At 45.3% G+C, this 19,688-nt stretch overlaps 1 protein-coding gene across 1 annotated transcript; it reads left to right on the top strand.

Annotated features, from left to right (window-relative positions):
- The first annotated feature begins 14,505 nt into the window (after nt 1-14,505).
- LOC147977986 (uncharacterized) lies at nt 14,506-15,691 on the top strand. The gene is made up of 3 exons (XM_087516492.1): nt 14,506-14,589; nt 14,711-14,860; nt 15,113-15,691. Exons 1-3 carry the CDS (start codon nt 14,506-14,508, stop codon nt 15,689-15,691), a joined length of 813 nt encoding a protein of 270 aa, XP_087372618.1.
- The last annotated feature ends 3,997 nt before the right edge of the window (nt 15,692-19,688 follow it).

The raw sequence follows: 19,688 nt of genomic DNA, 5'->3' as shown, positions 1-19,688 counted from the left end.
TCCCAAGAAGCTGTACTATATGACGACAACGAGTGGAAGTATGAGGTGAAAGAGCCTGGAGGAACCACAAATGATGGCTACCAACACGGAGGCCGTGCTTTCAAGGTCTCCCTAACACAGTGTGATTGCAGCTGCATGAGGCCATCGTTGCTTCATCTCCCATGCTCGCACTTGTTAAATGCAGCCCGTGTTAGGAATGTGGATGTCAATCACCCTCTTACCGTGAGGGAGTCCGAGTTCTCAATCATGATGGTAAAGAATACATGGGCTCCCCGGTTTCAGCCATACTTGGACCAATCACAATGGCCGGAGTATCATGGAGTTCAACTATGGCCGGACCCGGAATTGAAGGTCGTTAGACGGGGAAGACGTAAGACAAAGCGTCTTAGAGGTGACATGGACGGATGGGGCCGTGGTGGCGGTGGAGAATACGGCACCGGCCAATTCCAAGAGCCTCGTGAGCAATCCCGTTGTGGGGACTGCAGTCATGGGGGACACAACACAAGAACTTATCCCAAATCAAGAAAAAGATCAAAGAAAAATGATGCAAGCACAAGCCAAGCAAATGATAGCCAACCAAGTCAACCAAGGAGTAGCCAACCAAGTCAAACAAGCCAACGAGGCACTAGGCAACAAAGAGGTCGTGGTGGTGGTAGAGGCCGTTGTGGTGGTAGAGGCCGTGGTGATGGCCTAGGCCGTGGGGATGGTCTTGGACGTGGTGAAGGCCTAGGCCGTGGTGATGGTCTAGGCCGTGGTGGTGGTGGTAGAGGCCGTGGTGAAGGCCTAGGCCGTGGTGATGGTCTTGGCCGTGGTGAAGGCCAAGGTCGTGGTGATGGTCTTGGCCGTGGTGGTGGCAGAGGCCGTGGTGGTGGTCTAGGCCGTGGTGGCGGTAGAGGCCATGGTGGCGGTAGAGGCCGTGGTGGTGGTCTAGGCCATGGTGGTGGTAGAGGCAGTGGTGGTGATCTTGGCCTTGGCGGCGGCCGTGGTGGAGGAATGTTCACTTGGCTCAATGGACCATTGCCGTATGTGACTTACTATGATCTTGTTCTTTTGGCTCAATGCTTGTGTTGTCATTTTGCATTGTGTGACTAACTATTATATTGACATTTTCATAGGTATGGAAACAATGAAGGGGGTGGAGGACACGGAGGCGAAAGGTGAGCTCCCTTGGTGGTCGGAGGAGGGAGAAGAAGAAGAAGAAGAAGAAGAAGAAGAAGAAGAAGAGAGGAAGAAGAAGGGACAAGGACCATGACCTTTTCTATGAACCAAAATGTGTGCTACTATGTGATATGAGACGTAAATGACTATGTCTTTCTGGCTAAATGTTTGTGTATGACTATGTGATTGGACAACTCTATTGCTATGTGTGTATGAGTATGTGATTTGGACTACTACATGTGATTTGGATATGATTATGTGCCATCTATGTGAATCACAAAACATAAAAATCACTTTGTATATGAAAACAGCAGATAGTGCAGCGCCTAAGGCCGAGGCGCTGCACATTATAGTGCAGCGCCCCTTCCTTAGGCGCTGCAGACTGACTTAGCAAATTTTCGGGTGCAAAAGCTCCTGGAACGCTTCTGTTGCTCTCTGGACTGGGATGTCCAGCCGTGCAGCGCCTAAGGGAGAGGCGCCACACACCATAGTGCAGCGCCTCTCCCTTAGGCGCTGCACTTCTGGACATCCCAGTCCAGAGAGCAACAGAAGCGTTCCAGGAGATTTTGCACCCAAAAATTTGCTAAGTCAGTCTGCAACGCCTAAGGGAGGGGCGCTGCACTGTAATGTGCAGCACCTCACGCCTGGGCGCTGCACAGTACAGAGCAGCGCCTATCCCTTGGGCGTTGTACACTCACTAAGCATTTTTTTGGGCAAAAAACATACTGGAATCTTTTGTTGCTCTCTGGACTGGGATGTCCAGAAGTGCAGCGCCTAAAGAGTAGGCGCTGCACTATGGTGTGTGGCGCCTCTCCCTTAGGCGCTGCACGGCTGGACATCTATTTGCTGCACTCACCCCCTCCCACCCATCCCCACCCCACACACCCCCACCCCCACACAAACCCGAAGCTCAGTGCCTCCCCTCTGCCCTCCTCTCTCCCCTTCTCAAATCCTCCTCAGATCCGGAGTATTTGACCGTGGATTTCGAAGCCAAACCCTCCCTTAAGGTAATCTCCTCCGTTCCCCTCGTTTTCATCCATAGGAATTGTCACATTTGCTCAAATCTTGCTACTTTGGGGAAACCCTAGTTTTGGCTTGGATTTGCAAATATTTGTTGAATGATGTTAAGTTTCTTTGCTAATTTGGGTTGGTTAGGCTTTCATGGTATGCTAGGGTTAGGGGTATGTGTGTTTGATGTTGGTGTTAGGGTTATGCTATGGTTAGGATTGTGTTATTGTTAAGTGGGGGTTAGGGTTAACCAAGAATTATCGGTTTTGTAGGCATGGCTTCATCCGGTTCCATGGTGAGGCCACCGTGTGCTAACCAAGAAGACATGCCGAACAAGTGGGAGGACGCATCTTTAGACAAGGTGAAGGAGAAAGATGCCAACATCCCGCCATGTTGGTGTGGAGATGTTTGCAAGGTGAAGGTATCCACCGACCGAAATAAATCATGGACGGAAGGGCGGAGATATTTTGTATGCCCGAACTATGCTTATGATCATGCACTTCCAACTAACGCCTATGACCAACCACCGGTAAGCTCAAGAAGTAAAATGTTACTATCAAATGTGTGTCAACACTAACAAAATTTTTGTATGCAGTCACCGCCTCCTCTATGCAAGTACTTCACGTGGATAGATCTTGAAGTGCCAGAAGATGTCAAAAAGGACCAATACCAAGATTGTCTTAGGCGGCAACGGTGGTTCGAAGAATCGTTTCGAAGAGGCTTGGAGGAAGAGCGTCGTCAGAAGGAGAGGATGGAGCCGAAGAAACGAGACGAGGAGAGGGCACGCCAAGCGAAACTTGCTCGTGAGGAGGAGAGGGCAAGAAAGCTTGCAAAGGCTCGCGAGGCGCAAGAGGAGGACTTGGCCCGTGACAAGAAGGGGAAATGGCCTCGCTCTACTCAGTAGGGACTTCGGTTCGGTGCACTCGTCGTGAACTTGTGAGGGCATGTAAGATGTTGGTGAACTATTTTCTAGGGCAAGCTGCCATTTGTCATTTGTAATGAATGTGTCGTGAACCATGTCGTAGTTCGAATTGTCTTAAGTTATGAACTCGTCGGCATAAAACTTTTGTTTGTTCAAATTGTTGTGATGATGCAGTCATTGTAAGTATTATGATGTTCCGGTGAAATGAATGTACTGTCAACTCTATTTTTGCAGTAAACAACCGTGCAACGCCCAGAACAAAGGCGCTGCACTATAACTTGGTAATTTTCGTGGATCGTCAGTGCTCAAAGCCTTCTGTGGCCCTATGGGCAGCCATGGCCAGTTAAGCAGCGCCTGTGGGACGGGCTCTGCACTGTGAGGTGCAGCGCCTAGGCTTTGGGCGCTGCATAGTACAGTGCAGCGCTTGACTGTCAGGCGCTGCAGTGCTGTTAACTGCCAAACTGCAGAAACAGATTCCATTTTGGCAAATACAAATACTGAACAATTCAACTGAACAAAGACAACATCATTTAGGACAAATACCGAACAAAGACAACTAATAATTTGAACATCACATCTTTTAGGACAACACAAATACCACAATAGTAAGAGTTCACCAACATATAACATAACCCAACAAGTTCATCAACCTAACGAAACGGCTACAAGAGAGCACTTCCATAGTAACAAACACTAATGCCTTCCGCGCGTGTTCCTGGTGCCACGCCTGCAGGCAATCTTCTTCTTCCTGGATGGACGAGCCTCCTCTTCCTGCACTTCCTCCTCCGCCTCCGCCTCCGCCTCATGATCCAAGCTAGCCATCCACGAGGTCCCTACGACCACCTTTGGGTTGCCTCTGTTGTCAAAGTCGTTGGGCGTGTATCGGCGTCTGGGCTGCCTAGGCTTGAACACATATGGGGACCGAAGTTGAGCGCCCGCCAAAGTCATGTCATCATCAAGCTCATCACCCTATCACACAATCAAACAATATGGTGAAGACCGACGTCGTAATCAAGTGAGAATCACATCTAAAGGATTAGTCATACCTCTTGGGTGACCGCACCCTCATCATCCTGATAAGCATATGAGGAACTCACATCGTCCCTCTAATGGTGAGATGAGGGGTCTGATGGTGTACCAGACCTAGAGGCAGATGGTTCATCAATTTTGGGATCACGGCAACCGAGAAGATTCGATAACCGCCTTAACTTCCTGGCCTGACGCTGTAACATGAACAAGTGTGGAAGATATGAAACTCCGCAACATAGACTACCTCTCATAGTGAATGCGATTTGTACCTTGAGGAATGCTCGTAGTGGACCATCATAATTGCCTTTTCCAACCGGTGTTTCCTCCAGAATAGACTGCCTCTCATCAGCTGCTTTCTTGATCTCGGTGCGCTGCGGATGAGAAAGAATGAACACATTAGCCATTCAAACATGTGTAATACGGCCAACGGGAAAGTAAAGAAAAAACACTTTACCACATAGTTAATCACCGGAACAGCAGGGACTCCGTGCCCTACCCTGACATCTCTGTTGTACTTCCCCTTTGATAGATCCTCAAAGTTTACGGGTTCTTCAAGAATATCCTCATTATATGCCGGCGGGCATATCTCAACTCGAGTATTTTCAAGAAGCCATCGTATGTAGTTATCAAAAGCAAGTGGACTATGCTCACGAAGCTTGGCGCGTGCACTGCTACGAGCTTCCTCCACACAAAGCTGGAAGCGGGTAACATACGAAGCATGATGCTTGTCCCAGTCCTTTATCTTTCGCTGCCTTCTCCTGTCCAACCTGCATGGTACAAAACCAAACATTAGCAAAATCAAGGAGTGACGATGCTTAGTCAATACGGTTCATGTTGTCTTACCTATGAAGTGCTTTGTCCGTATCCACCCATTCCGGCGGGTGAGGCTGGAACAGACCAAACTAACGAGACACGCGATGTGGCAAATGAAACTCAACAGCCCAGTTGCATATCAGTGGGCACCGCATACGCCAAAGATCCCTATTCGGCAAGCACATCGGGTTGATGGTAAACTCCGGGGTGTACCCAAGTCTGTCATCGGCGCCATATGGCTGCCATTCCACCTATGAAATAGGGCAACAATGCAAAATTGGTGAATTTTTTCAGGCAAACATGAGAAATGACTGAAGTAATGACCTCGTTACCTGCTCAGGCGTAATCGTGTCCAACTCAGCAACGTACTTCTGGTACATGAGATTGACATCGTTCGTCATCTCGGAAACCACATCCCACTTGTAAGCCCAAGTGGGGCGCCGTAATTCGTCATCTACATCTTCATACCAAGGATTAAACCTGACGCTCTTCGGGCGTCCAACAGGCAGACGCTCCCAGCTCCATACAGAAAGTAGAAGCATATTACCACCAATGCCTGCACTATCTGTGATCCTGCAACACGCATCGTCCAGCTGCATATGAAAGAAAAACAATGTTAACTTGACAGCAAGCTTGCATTGCTAATGAAGAAATGAGTTGATCACAAAACAGACCAACTACCTGTCGGTACAAGTAGGCAAGAGTCGCTGAACCCCAGCTCCATTTGCTATCGAAGACGGTCAACGCCTTCAGCCACATCCATGGAGCGTTCTTGCCAGTGGAGTCAGGAAACAAAGTCCTCGACACAACATACCACATGTAGACACGAGCATGTGTCTGGATCACGTCATCAGTGGCATCCGGAGGGCACGTCGCAAAGTGAGTTTGAATCCACGTGAAAAGCAGCTCCGGATGCTTTCCTTTCCTTCTTCTTCTTCTCTTCTCCCTCCTCTACATCAGCCTCAGCCTCGGTAGGAGCCATACCGATAAGAGCAATCATCTGCTCGCGCCACCCATCAGAATCGGTGCTCATACAGAGAGGCATCCCGTCGATAGCAAGACCGGTGATCAACGAGACATCCTCGAGCGTCACGGTCATCTCCCCAGTCCGAAGATGGAAACTATGCGTCTCCGGCCTCCACCGATCAGCAAGAGCGGACACCAGTGGAGCGTTCAGATTCGGCGTGGACCGGCTGACCAACTGAATCCACGGGAGTAGTCCTGCCTGCTTGATGTACGGTGTGTACCGCTCATCGTAAGGCATGGCAGGACCAGAGACCCCGTGATACCGAATCTTCAAAGGTTCAAGCTTCTGCAAAAAACAAGTAATGACAAATCTTAGGGCATGTAAATTTCAACTTAAGGCAAAATATTTAGATTACTCGTTATTACCATCTCCTTCTCGCGCATCATGTAGGCCCGGTGTTTCGTGTCGTAGACATCGTCGAGAAGCCAAACCATCCTTACAAAGTTCAAACAATAAACATATATGAGTTCATCTTCATCTCAAATATCGGTATACACTAAACATCTAATATGTGTTCAATTACAAGAATCTCAACATCTCCTTCTCACACAATGAATATGTCATATGTGTTCAAATAAACTCAACATCTAATATTTCAAATAAAATCAACATCTAATATATATCTAAAAAACAGATCATATATCTCTACAAAACTCAACATCTCATTGTTATCTATATAAATAGGCATCTCATATATATATAAAAACAAAACAATCTAGGGTTTCACTAACAAGAACTATATATTGTGAACTAAGCAACAACACTACGGTACTACCACTATGACTAAACATCCTAAATCAAGCAAATCAAGGGTTCCATCAAATCTTGGACAAATCTCTAAAATGGCAACAAATTTACGGAGGAAAAGAAAGGGAACAGGGGAGTTTACCTAGTAGGATGGATTGGAGATCGAATCCACGGATCAAATCTTCAGATCTGAGAGGGATGTGGGGGGGGGGATTCGATGGGGGCGCCGCCGCTGCTCTCTGTCCAGAGAGCGGAGAGGGGGAAGAACTGCCTGGCCGGGCTGGGCCGATGCGCTTTAACTCACTGTGCAGCGCCCAAGAGCTAGGCGCTGCACATTACAAGTGTGGCGCCTAAGTCTGAGGCGCTGTAGTGCTGTCTGTGGGGCCGCAACTGGACCAGGGCTGTCACGCTGGCACGAGGTGCGACGCCCAAGAGAGAGGCGCTGCATAGTAGTGTGTGGCGCCCAACTGTTGGGCGCCACACAAAAGGGTCAGCAGAGTGAAATTTTTTCGAAACAAGGTCAATTTGTGATTTGATTTGAACCTCAGGTCAAATATGTGATTTCTGCCCCTGGCGGGGGCTCTGCTCACTGTCACTGCTGTTCCTTTGTTGGAAGTAGTAGACGTTGAACTTTCAAAGATGCCCCAGCAGTGCAAAACAACACCCAGACTGATGCCATCTTGCCGGTGCACACCAATGATTCATTCCATGACCATGACACGGGACACGGGCATAGCTCTGGAATTTCGTCATGCTGCCTACGTCTGCGCGGTCGTATGCAGTTTGCGGAATTCCCACGGCAAGATACCATGCGAAGCAAGCAAGCAACACGCGCTCACCTCACCAACTGGACGCTGTATCTGTATCATACAAGAGCAGTCGTTCCACGAAAAAGTTGGTTTCTGATAAACGAAATCGGATGGAAGCCCTTTGAAAAAATAAGAGGGTGTGCTCTCATCATGGAGCTGATCAGCTGACGTATGATGGCGTGGAGTTCGCTAGCTTAGAATTAGTATAGCGGCATTCAAAGCTGGAGGAGGCTGCTATAATACCGAGACCAGGCCGCGGTCGTCTTAGTTCGTTGTTATCGACGTTGAAATATATTACCAGTCCCTTTCCATCAGTTATATATAGTTTATGCATTGACCACAACAAAATGCACGTAAAATAAAAACCATGCATTATTATTGGACATGAAAGTGGCTGAACACCACCACCCATCCTGCTCGCAAGAGTAGCTACTGCAGGTGTAAACCACCGCGACCAAATGAAATTGCGTGGCGATGCACGGGTAACCTTGTACGGCGATCGAGTCGATCATTGGCTCGTGTTGGTCTGCCTCACAATGGGGGAAAGGGTCAGGCCAGCGGGGGCTCAGCCCACTGCTCACTGCTGTTCCTTTGCTAGATGTTGAACGTTCAAAGATGCACCAACAGTGCAAAACAAGATGCGTTGCGTCCATCCGATGGCTGATGGGTCTGAAGCTAGCTTGATTTTTGCGATCTGATTCGATAGATGGGAGTGCATCGAGGACTGTCAACCAAAATCTAGTGGATATGTGTTCACTTCTCTACCAAAATCTTCAACGAAACCAGAAGGAGAAAAAATCTCAAAGCAAACGTCAGGGAAACGCCACCCGATCGACATTCGTTTCGGTATGTGATCAACACACCATGTACGACAGTTACTTTAGCTTCACGCGCTAGGCTGGGCTAAACCGACGGCTTCGCACACAGCTTGCTCGGCCCGTTTTCTCTGCAATTTGCGAATTTTCCACGACAAGACGTCATGGGAAGCAATATTTTTTTAGTACAGTAGTTACTGCCGGCACTATCCAAGACATTGTAAAATGCACATGCACCCATCGACTCGCACAAAGGGAGAGAAAGGCATTGCAAAATGCGCATACACCCATCCACCCGCAGACAGGCAGAGAGAAAATGTCATCGTCATGGCTGTCCCTTCTTGTACTATATATTCATTTTACTTTTTATCCTGATTAGGAATTCTCGTCATGGACCTGACGTCTGATGCCACCGAATACACCACTGGTGGAAACTGTCGCTGCATTACCGGCCACTACAAAACCAAGATCTAGCGACGGTCGTCTTAGTTTAGTTTGTGGGTCATATATCGATCCCTCGGTCATCGCCCAACTTTTTTTGTGGGGTATCGCTCAATTTCTTTATGGAATCCACTCGCGATGGTGTGATAATCGACAATGCAACTAATCAATGGACGAGTTGATCGTTTGGTATGATAAAAACGTTTCTCAAGTTGGCCACTTGGTTCGCGGGAATCCCACCATCTTCTTCCTTCTGGCTATATCTCATCGTGGGTGGCATGGAAAGATTAGAGAAATCTGTCGAATGATTCCTGGCAAGGCTGCACTTGTGAAAGTGAAATGCTCTCCCTGCGATTTCTCTTTTTATCCATTCACTGGTTTATTAATCTGATAAAGACATGACAACTGATAACACAAGAAAATAAACTAAAACAAACACCGGCGACAAAGCTTCATGGTAAAGACCAAAAGTTATATACTCCCTCCATCTCAAAATAGGTGATTCAACTTTATACTAACTTTGTAGTAAAGTTAAGTCACTTATTTTGGGACAAGTCAGTATAGTATAAAATTGAATCACTTATTTTGGGATGGAAGGAGTAATATTGTCTCTTAATTACTGTTTGTGATGAGCTAAATAAATTGCAGATTTCATACCCATGATTTTTACCTTCAATGATGGACCATCTTAAAAAATTCTATTGATTTTCTTATTTTCTGGACAAAGATTTTTTTAAATGCCTACGTATAGTGTACATAGGGCCTATTTGGTTCATGACTAATTTTGCCGCCACTAAACTTAGATAAAGTGTGGCTGCCGCAAAAAGTGTGGCTAACAAAATGGCCACCACAAGTGTGACAAGATTTAGCAAAAAACTGAACCTATAACATATGGATCATGTAGCTAGAAAAGTGTGGCGAGCCACAAGTGTGACAATTAACCAAACACATGCCTATGATGTTATGGCACGACTAAGGTTAGGCGTGGTAACCTTAGGCTGCAAAACCAAATAAGCCCATAGTGTCGTAAGCATTGACATGCAAATATTTAGACACACTAGATTGGTTAAATGAATCAACCCTTCCTGAGGACGTGGAAACAATACAAAATAATGTCAAATGATTCGCACCAAGATTGCAATTATGAACATGAAATACCTCTCCCGTGATTTCCTTTTACCCGTTAATTGGCTTTATTTATCAAATAAAATCATGACAACATAAGAGTGGAAACGGAAACAAACACCAGCAACAAAGCCTCTTGATGAAACCAAAAGTTATATCATAATCATCTCTTAATTTTTGTGCAAATTAGATAACATGCAGATTTCATACTGATGTTTTTATCAATGGTGATGATAGACCTGGTTACATTATTTTAAATTGTTTTTATTGATTTTGTGATATTGCAAATATGTTTTGATAAAACTTCCCTGAATATATTCGCGTAAGCATCAAATGCAAATATATTAGCACACCAGATTGATTAAAGGCATAAACCACAAAAGTTTAGACAGACTAGGTTGCTTGAAGCGAATGTCGTCGGTTCTTTCAATGAACAATTATATATAGTTTGGTAAGCGTCGAAATCATGCTCTCTTTTTACATGACTTGACTATTACATGTCATGTTCATGGGACATGCGTGGTGGACCTCCCAACCAAGGTTCGTGTTCATGGAGCTCTCACGGCGAACATTTGCTTCCAATTATTGCCCTTCCTGGTGGAGCATGTGGTCATGCTATGCAGGAGCGGCGCCACCGTAGGGGCAGGTATGGGCGGCCGCCCCGGGTAGCTGCAATGTGTGGGGTTCCAATCCTAGGGATTTGAAGTCTTTTTTTTTACGGGAAGTCCTGCCGCCTCATAAGTAGATGAGAGGTGTTGGCTAATTGAACAATACGCAATTGATGTATCAATTTATCTCTTTTTATTTTTTATCTTTTCTTCTTTACCCTAGTTTTCTTCTCCTTCGTTCTTGGTTGTTCTTTTCGTTATAGGGCGGGGAATCTCGAGACCCTAGGGGCCATCAGGTTGACTTAGGGCAGCCCATAGCACTGCATGGCAGGACGGGGTCCTTCCCGGGAGTGTGGGGTTTTGGTTTACAAAAAAAAATTCATCAACGTGTCTTGCAAATCATGCTCCCTATGAGGCTCCTCCAGCAACGTGTCATGCATACTGCTCTCAACGCTGGACATACATGGTGAAGTGTCCATGTGTGAGCTAATCTATAAGAAAATGAAACCAATAAATTTTTATGTTGATTTTTGGTGGTTACATCATGTAATGTTGAGAATCTTGAACTACTTTGAACCATTAGTTATGTTGATTTTTGAGTGCATATACCTTCACATTTCTTAGGTTAAATGCTCGCCCCGGGTGACTTGAAATCCTGGATCCGCCACTGATGTTGTGGCACTCGTTGATTATGGATGCTCATGTGTTGCATCAGGGTTTCGGTATGCACACCGGTGTTGTCGGTTGTTTGAACGACGACATCCCATATCTACTTTGTGTCTCGTGTGGTGATGGTCCTTCTATCTGCTAGCTAAGTAATGCTCTGTCCTGGACGCCAATTTTCTCATCTTCTTTTAGGCCTCCTTTGGTTTGGAGGAATTTTGCAGGATTTTCATAGGATAGGATTTTTATAGGAAAAATTCCTTCAGAGCTCTTTGGTTTGTAGGAATGAAATCCTATTCCTATGAAGGAATTCTTTCTATCCTTCACATTTCATAGGAAAATAAACATTAATCTAGACTTAATGGAAAAAATCATATGATGTGAATCAAAGGGCATCTCCTTTTCTATTCCTATGCATAGGATTTGAGATGCATGTCATCTTATTTCCTATGACTTTTCTATTCCTATGATTTTTCAATCCTATGAACCAAAGGAGGCCTTATCCTTGTCATTTGTACGGTTTTCGCCTCAGTTTCCCTCATAAACAGGGACAAATTGTTTAGGTTTTTATCTGTTTTCCCTTATAACTAGAGCAATATTTCTTTTTGAATGACATCAAATCTAAAACTTGAATTCTAATAGACTGGTTTCACAACAAGAAACCTAATCATTTGAGCTATGTTCAGTTTGCATCCTCGCCTTGAGGGCAGGAAGACGGGCGTGTGGAAGGCTGAGGCATGTCACGAAAAATCTGTAAGAACAACGGTAGCCATGTGTGACATCACGCGCTCCCTTCACCGATGACATCAGCACGCTTTGGAGCCCCAGGTCATCGCTGGCATCACTGGAATGGTGGGCCCATGACCAGGCTGGCGCACAAACATGTGAACTTGACTCTAGCCAGGTCAAGAAGGTTTGTTTTAACAGCCGTGGGTCCATGGGTCCGTTGCCTAACTAACGACACGCCGTCAGCAAATGCTCCCTCCTTTTCTAAATATTTATTTTTTTAAAGATTTTAACAAGTGATTACATACAGAGCAAACTGAGTGAATTTACACCCTAAAATATATTTATATATCCATATGTGGTAATTCATTTGAAATCTTTAAAAAGATAAATATTCAAGAACGGAGTGAGTAGCAGTCGATAAATTGGAGCATTGTTCAGGCTACAGAGTACTGGTTCTAGTAGCCTAGTACACTAGCATCTTTTTTTCGGCAGCAACCGGCAAATATGTACCGATTTGATATATGACACTGTGGCTACAGTAATCACAGGGCATCTTTAACAGTGAACACAATAGTTATCCTGATGGATCATTCAGTACTGACCTTATCCTGATGGATCATTCAGTACTGACCTCTATGTTTTGTTGTTTTTTTGCGTTGTGCTGTCGATCGCTGGGTGGAAGACCTTGTGTAGAGAGGCAGCTTCGCTCCTTTGCTGTCCCATGTACTCCCTCCGTTTCTAAATACTTATTTTTTTAGGCATTTCAATAAATAAGTACATACAAAGCAAAATAAGTGAATCTACACTCTAAAATATGTCTACATACATCCGTATGTAGTAGTTATTTAAAATATCTAGAAAGACAAATATTTAGGAACGAAGGAAGTAGATACGTACAACTGACCACACATCGACTGTACCACTCTCTCTTTCTTACATCATATAGAACCTGCTTCAATTAATTTGAATCGGAGGGAGTAGTAGTCTACAAGCTTTTATATTCCTTTATGGAGGGTGTAGGATTTAGAGAAACTTGTAACATTTGATTTTTCTTTTATGAGTTGAGTACACTTTTGCTGCTATGATGTTACCAGAGCGAGCATGCACCTTGGTCAGCCCGTTCCATCTCGCAAAAAAAAAAAAAAGATCAGCCTGTTCCGCCCATGACAGTTATCAGCTTATCATAAATATAGTCAAATATCAAAGTCTCGTTTTTCTCCGATAGTAAGTGGTTTATTTGTGTGGTCTATCTATTTTACTCTTCTTTCACCTTCATGCACGAATACGACGTCGCAAAGTCGACAACTAGCAAACGTCACATTATTGGAGATGAGATCCCTGACGCTATCGCTAGCGATAATTGCTCAACGAATCCATTCATCTGTAGGCGATGTATAAGTGTGTGGTGGTACATGTATGCGTGTCTCTGTTCTATTTTGAAAATAAACAGGTAATAATTGCTCTATCAACAAGCATAACAAAAACATGCAATGTTTCTAGCTTTGCATCAATCAGCAAATTAGCAAAGGTATGCTGACTCATAGTGATCTCTTGACATGTCATGACCAACATCTCGAGCATCTTCGCCTAGTACAATGAGAAAAACAATACTACCACTTTCCCTTTGTGCCAACTAAAGTCATTAAGTGACAGATCCAAGGTCACAAGTTGTGTACATGTAAAACAAGGTTCCTGTGTGTCTCCGTGTGTTTGCATGTATCGCTGGTTTTGAACTTTTGCTTGTCTCAGCATGAGCAATGCAATAGAGTTTAGCGCTAGCTCCAAGTCACGGACGGCTATATTGATACACAGACATAGTAATGTGAAATGTTGCTATCAGCACAATGTAAAGCATAATCGTGGTTTTGCAGATGCATTATAAAGACCTATTGCCGTCATTAATAAATTGAGACTTGCATATGATTCTGCATTGTTTTGTCTGATAAAAAAACACATGTTTCTTGTTTGTAAAAGTATAAATTATAGATCCTTTCTGCAGATAGTTCATTTATGTGCGTGAGGCGTTAGTAAAAAGAAATTAAAAGAAGGGAAAAGATTGCAGACAATTGGGTCAAGCAACCCATCTAAAAGCATCTCCACCAACTAGCCTAAAATTTGGTTACCTAAAACAGTTTTAGCTGAGGGAAAAGAAGGTTCGAGGTAGTAAAAAAAATTGTCTGCTTTTACACCAAACTAAAACCCGGATACCTAGATTCCAACTTCTATTTTCTGAGTAATTAACAAAAAAACTACCACATTTCACGTACCCGTCCCACAGAACTACCACATTTTGAAAACTGACCAAAAAGTCCAGTTTAGCGCTAATTTCGTGACAAAAAACTACCAGATCAACTTGATGACCGATTGAAGCGTTTTAAACGCATTTCTGACAGACCCGGCCCACCGGTCACGACGGCGGCTGCGCTAATGGCTAACGGCGCTCGCCTGACGCTCGTTAGCCGCGCGGGTCGGTCAGGCCCGGTCGGACCAGGACTAACCTGGCCGACCGGCTAGCTAGTCGTCCTCCCCACCTCACTCTCCCCCGAGCTCACTCACTCACTCCGCGCCTCTGCTTCTCTTCTTCTTCTCGCACTCCGGCGACGCCGCGACCATGACGTCGTGGGCCAACAACAACGAGAGCTCTGACGATGATGAGTACATGAACGAGTTCAGTAGCATGCCGATGGAGTATTTTGTGAGTCAGCTCAGTCTCTTCTCTCATCTGCTAGGGTTAGGGTTTGAAGAACGATTGGGATTTCTCCATTTAAGTTCATATATGTGAGCTCTAGTTGATATATATGTATTTCCTGCTGCAGCAAACTCCAGATACTGTGATAGATCCAAGCTTTTCTGGGCTTGTTACTGAATCTGACCGTAGGTGCATCCTGCACAGGCAGAGGGCAGGCAAATTTGTGGCATTTGAAGGCACTGACACTGGCAGGAGATTCATAGGATGTGCAACTGAGGTAATGAACCAAGTTGTCATGGCTGTGATTGATTCATTTTGTGCTTTTCTGAATAATGCTGCTGCTTTTCTCATTTTTGCTTAATTATAAGAACATTGCTATGTCTAAATTATGTACTTGTAGCAAAGAGCAATGAAAACATAGCACCGATTTATAATTTGTAGTATAGAGTTAGCTAGTGTAGTGTAACTACATATATGACTATTTTTTATGATTTGTTATTGTGAATATGTTTGTTAATGAAGAATAAAGCTCACTGTAAATTTAACTGAATTTTCAGATGGTGTGAACTGTGGTCTTTTAGAGTGGGTAGATGCCCCTTGGCCTGTAATTTTGCAAAGGTGCTTAACCAAGCTATGGGATATGTATCATGAAGAGAACCTTGGTAGAGTCCAAGACAAAGAGGCTCATGAGATAGAGGTTGAGAAACTGAAGAAGGAGCTGGATTCTCTTGGCAATCAGTACAGTCAGCTTGTGGATGATGTATTCAAGTTGTTTGATTACCAGGATGGGCAGAAATCCCATGACATGGATTACACAAGCCATGAAATCAATGAACTTAAGGAGAAGAAGCATCAGCTTGAGCAGCAGGCAAAGATTGAGGTTGAAATGGAGAAGCTTAAGCTCAAGAAAGAACAGAGGTGCATCCTGCAGAGTCAAGTTGATATCATTCAAAACACCAGGAAAGCCATGAAGGAGATACAAGTGGAGAGAGACCTCCTTAAAGAAGAGAAGAAGAAGCTCGAGCATATCATTGCTGAGCTCTTGAAGGCTGGTCATGGGTGCAAAGAAAAGCTAGACAAGATCAAAGAAGTTGTCATGGAGGAGTGAAGTGGTACCTATGGTTGGTAAGTGAATATGAGGCCTATATATATAACTGGCCTAGTACTAGAATCTGATGCAGATATGCATCTTAGTATTAATATGAACTCCCTTTAACTACCTATGGTTTCAGATCATTTTGGTTGTGTTGTTGGGTGCTGTAATGCCCCTGATCTGTAATGCTCTAAGATAATCCTATTTGTAATGCCCCCTGAACCATATTATCCAGATGTTGTTATATCTACATCTGCAATTTGTTACTGCTAGGTAGTTGTTGCTAATACTTACACTTGAATCTAGTAACACCAAACAACACTGAAAATGAAAATGAAAATGAAACTGAAACTTGCATTACATAGGAGGTAGCATAGATAACACATATTGTCTGAGGATGCAACATAGATAGCATTACATAGATAGATAGCACCAAATAGTCTGAGGATAACTGAAACTAGCCAACACTGAATAAGACTGACGAAACTGAATGTGAAACTTAGGCGCCTGCCCTGCTAAACGGCCTGAGCGTCGTACCTCCTACTTCACTTCGGTGGGATGATTTGGCAGCATCTGCACCTCCTGTTCTTCTTCATCGATGAAGATGATGGGAGGAGGGTGATACGTCTCCAACGTATCTATAATTTTTGATTGCTCCATGCTATATTATCTACTATTTTGGACATTATTGGGCTTTATTATCCACTTTTATATTATTTTTGGGACTAACCTATTAACCGGAGGCTCAGCCCAGAATTGCTATTTTTTGCCTGTTTTAGGGTTTCGAAGAAAAGGAATATCAAACAGAGTCCAAACGGAATGAAACCTTTGGGAACGTGATTTTCTCAATGGATAAGACCCAGGAGACTTGGACCCTACGTCAAGGCACAAGAGAGGAGGCCACGAGGTAGGGGGCGCGCCTGCCTACTCCAGGCACGCCCTCCACCCTCGTGGGCCCCTGTTGCTCCACCGACGTACTCCTTCCTCCTATATATATCCACGTACTCCAACTGATCAGATATGGAGCCAAAACCCTAATTCCACCGCCGTAACTTTCTGTATCCACGAGATCCCATCTTGGGGCCTGTTCCGGAGCTCCGCCGGAGGTGGCATCGATCACGGAGGGCTTCTACATCAACACCATAGCCTCTCCGATGAAGTGTGAGTAGTTTACCTCAGACCTACGGGTCCATAGTTAGTAGCTAGATGGCTTCTTCTCTCTTTTTGGATCTCAATACAATGTTCTCCCCCTCTCTTGTGGAGAACTATTCGATGTAATCTTCTTTTTGCGGTGTGTTTGTTGAGACCGATGAATTGTGGGTTTATGATCAAGTCTATCTATGAATAATATTTGAATCTTCTATGAATTCTTTTATGCATGATTGGTTATATTTGCAAGTCTCTTCGAATTATCAGTTTGGTTTGGCCTACTAGATTGATCTTTCTTGCAACGGGAGAAGTGCTTAGCTTTGGGTTCAATCTTGCGGTGTCCTTTCCCAGTGACAGTAGGGGCAGCAAGGCACGTATTGTATTGTTGCCATCGAGGATAACAAGATGGGGTTTTTGTTGGGGAACGTAGCAGAATTTTAAAATTTTCTACGCATCACCAAGATCAATCTATGGAGTCATCTAGCAACGAGGGAGAGGGGAGTGCATCTACATACCCTTGTAGATCGCGCGCGGAAGCGTTCAAGAGAACGGGGTTGATGGAGTCGTACTCGTCGTGATCCAAATCACCGATGACCTAGCGCCGAACGGACGGCACCTCCGCGACACACGTACGGTTGGGAAGACGTCTCCTCCAACTTGATCCAGCAAGGGGGAAGGAGAGGTTGATGAAGATCCAACAGCACGACGGCGTGGTGGTGGAAGCAACGGTGATCTCGGCAGGGCTTCGCCAAGCTCAGGGAGAGGGAGGAGTGTCACGGGAGGGAGAGGGAGGCGCCAGGGGCTAGGGTGCGGCTGCCCTCCCCCCCCACTATATATAGGACCCCAAGGGGGGCGCCGGCCCTAGGAGATGCAATCTCCAAGGGGGGCAGCGGCCAAGGGGGGTGGAGTCCCCCCCAAGCCAAGTGGGGCGCCCCCACCCCTAGGGTTTCCAACCTTAGGCGCAGGGGAGGCCCATGGGGGGGGGCGCACCAGCCCACTAGGGGCTGGTTCCCCTCCCACTTCAGCCCACGGGGCCCTCCGGGATAGGTGGCCCCACCCGGTGGACCCCCGGGACCCTTCCGATGGTCCCGGTACAATACCGATTACCCCCGAAACTTTTCCGATGGCCGAAACTTGACTTCCTATATATAAATCTTCACCTCCGGACCATTCCAGAACTCCTCGTGACGTCCGGGATCTCATCCGGGACTCCGAACAACTTTCGGGTTACCATATACTAATATCTCAACAACCCTAGCGTCACCGAACCTTAAGTGTGTAGACCCTACGGGTTCTGGAGACACGCAGACATGACCAAGACGACTCTTCGGTCAATAACCAACAACGAGATCTGGATACCCATGTCGGCTCCCACATGCTCCTCGATGATCTCATCGGATGAACCACGATGTCGAGGATTCAATCAATCCCGTATACAATTCCCTTTGTCAATCAGTATGTTACTTGCCCGAGACCTGATCGTCGGTATGCCAATACCTCGTTCAATCTTGTTACCGGCAAGTCACTTTACTCGTACCGTAATGCATGATCCTGTGATCAACCACTTGGTCACATTGAGCTCATTATGATGATGCATTACCGAGTGGGCCCAGAGATACCTCTCCGTCATACGGAGTGACAAATCCCAGTCTCGATTCGTGCCAACCCAACAGACACTTTCGGAGATACCCGTAGTGTACCTTTATAGTCACCCAGTTACGTTGTGACGTTTGGCACACCCAAAACACTCCTATGGTATCCGGGAGTTGCACAATCTCATGGTCTAAGGAAATGATACTTGACATTCGTAAAAGCTATAGCAAACGAACTACACGATCTTTGAGCTATGCTTAGGATTGGGTCTTGTCCATCACATCATTCTCCTAATGATGTGATCCTGTTATCAATGATATCCAATGTCCATAGTCAGGAAACCATGACTATCTTTTGATCAACGAGCTAGTCAACTAGAGGCTCACTAGGGACGTGTTGTGGTCTATGTATTCACACATGTATTCTGATTTACGGATAACACAATTATAGCATGAATAATAGACAATTATCATGAACAAAGAAATATAATAATAACCATTTTATTATTGCCTCTAGGGCATATTTCCAACAGTCTCCCACTTGCACTAGAGTCAATAGTCTAGTTACATTGTGATGAATCGAACACCCATGCAGTTCTGGTGTTGATCATGTTTTGCTCTAGGGAGAGGTTTAGTCAATGGATCTGCCACATTCAGGTCCGTATGTACTTTACAAATATCTATGTCTCCATTTTGAACACTTTCACGAATGGAGTTGAAGCGACGCTTGATATGCCTGGTCTTCCTGTGAAACCTGGGCTCCTTGGCAAGGGCAATAACTCCAGTGTTGTCATAGAAGAGAGTCATCGGGCCCGACGCATTGGGTATGACTCCTAGGTCGGTAATGAACTCCTTCACCCAGATTGCTTCTTGTGCTGCCTCCGAGGCTGCCATGTACTCTGCTTCACATGTAGATCCCGCCACAACGCTTTGCTTGCAACTGCACCAGCTTACTGCCCCACCATTCAAAATATACACGTATCCGGTTTGTGACTTAGAGTCATCCAGATCTGTGTTGAAGCTAGCATCGACGTAACCCTTTATGGGGAGCTCTTCGTCACCTCCATAAACGAGAAACATATCCTTAGTCCTCTTCAGGTACTTCAGGATATTCTTGACCGTTGTCCAGTGTTCCATGCCGGGATTACTTTGGTACCTTCCTACCAAACTTACGGCAAGGTTTACATCAGGTCTTGTACACATCATAGCATACATGATAGACCCTATGGCCGAGGCATAGGGGACGACACTCATCTTTTCTCTATCTTCTG

Source organism: Triticum urartu, chromosome 3A (assembly GCF_056163025.1).
Source record: "Triticum urartu cultivar PI428250 chromosome 3A, HENAU_Tu73, whole genome shotgun sequence".
Classification (NCBI taxonomy): Eukaryota; Viridiplantae; Streptophyta; class Magnoliopsida; order Poales; family Poaceae; genus Triticum; species Triticum urartu.
The sequence above is the reverse complement of the archived record's forward strand: the minus strand, read 5'-3'. Positions and strand labels throughout refer to the sequence as shown.

Bases quoted from the DNA above. Each gene is read 5' to 3' on its own strand.
- LOC147977986 (XM_087516492.1), top strand. From the start codon at position 14,506: ATGACGTCGTGGGCCAACAACAACGAGAGCTCTGACGATGATGAGTAC. The intron at 14,590-14,710 runs GTGAGTCAGCTC...TTCCTGCTGCAG, and splicing joins GCATGCCGATGGAGTATTTT to CAAACTCCAGATACTGTGAT. The intron at 14,861-15,112 runs GTAATGAACCAA...TGAAGAATAAAG, and splicing joins TCATAGGATGTGCAACTGAG to CTCACTGTAAATTTAACTGA.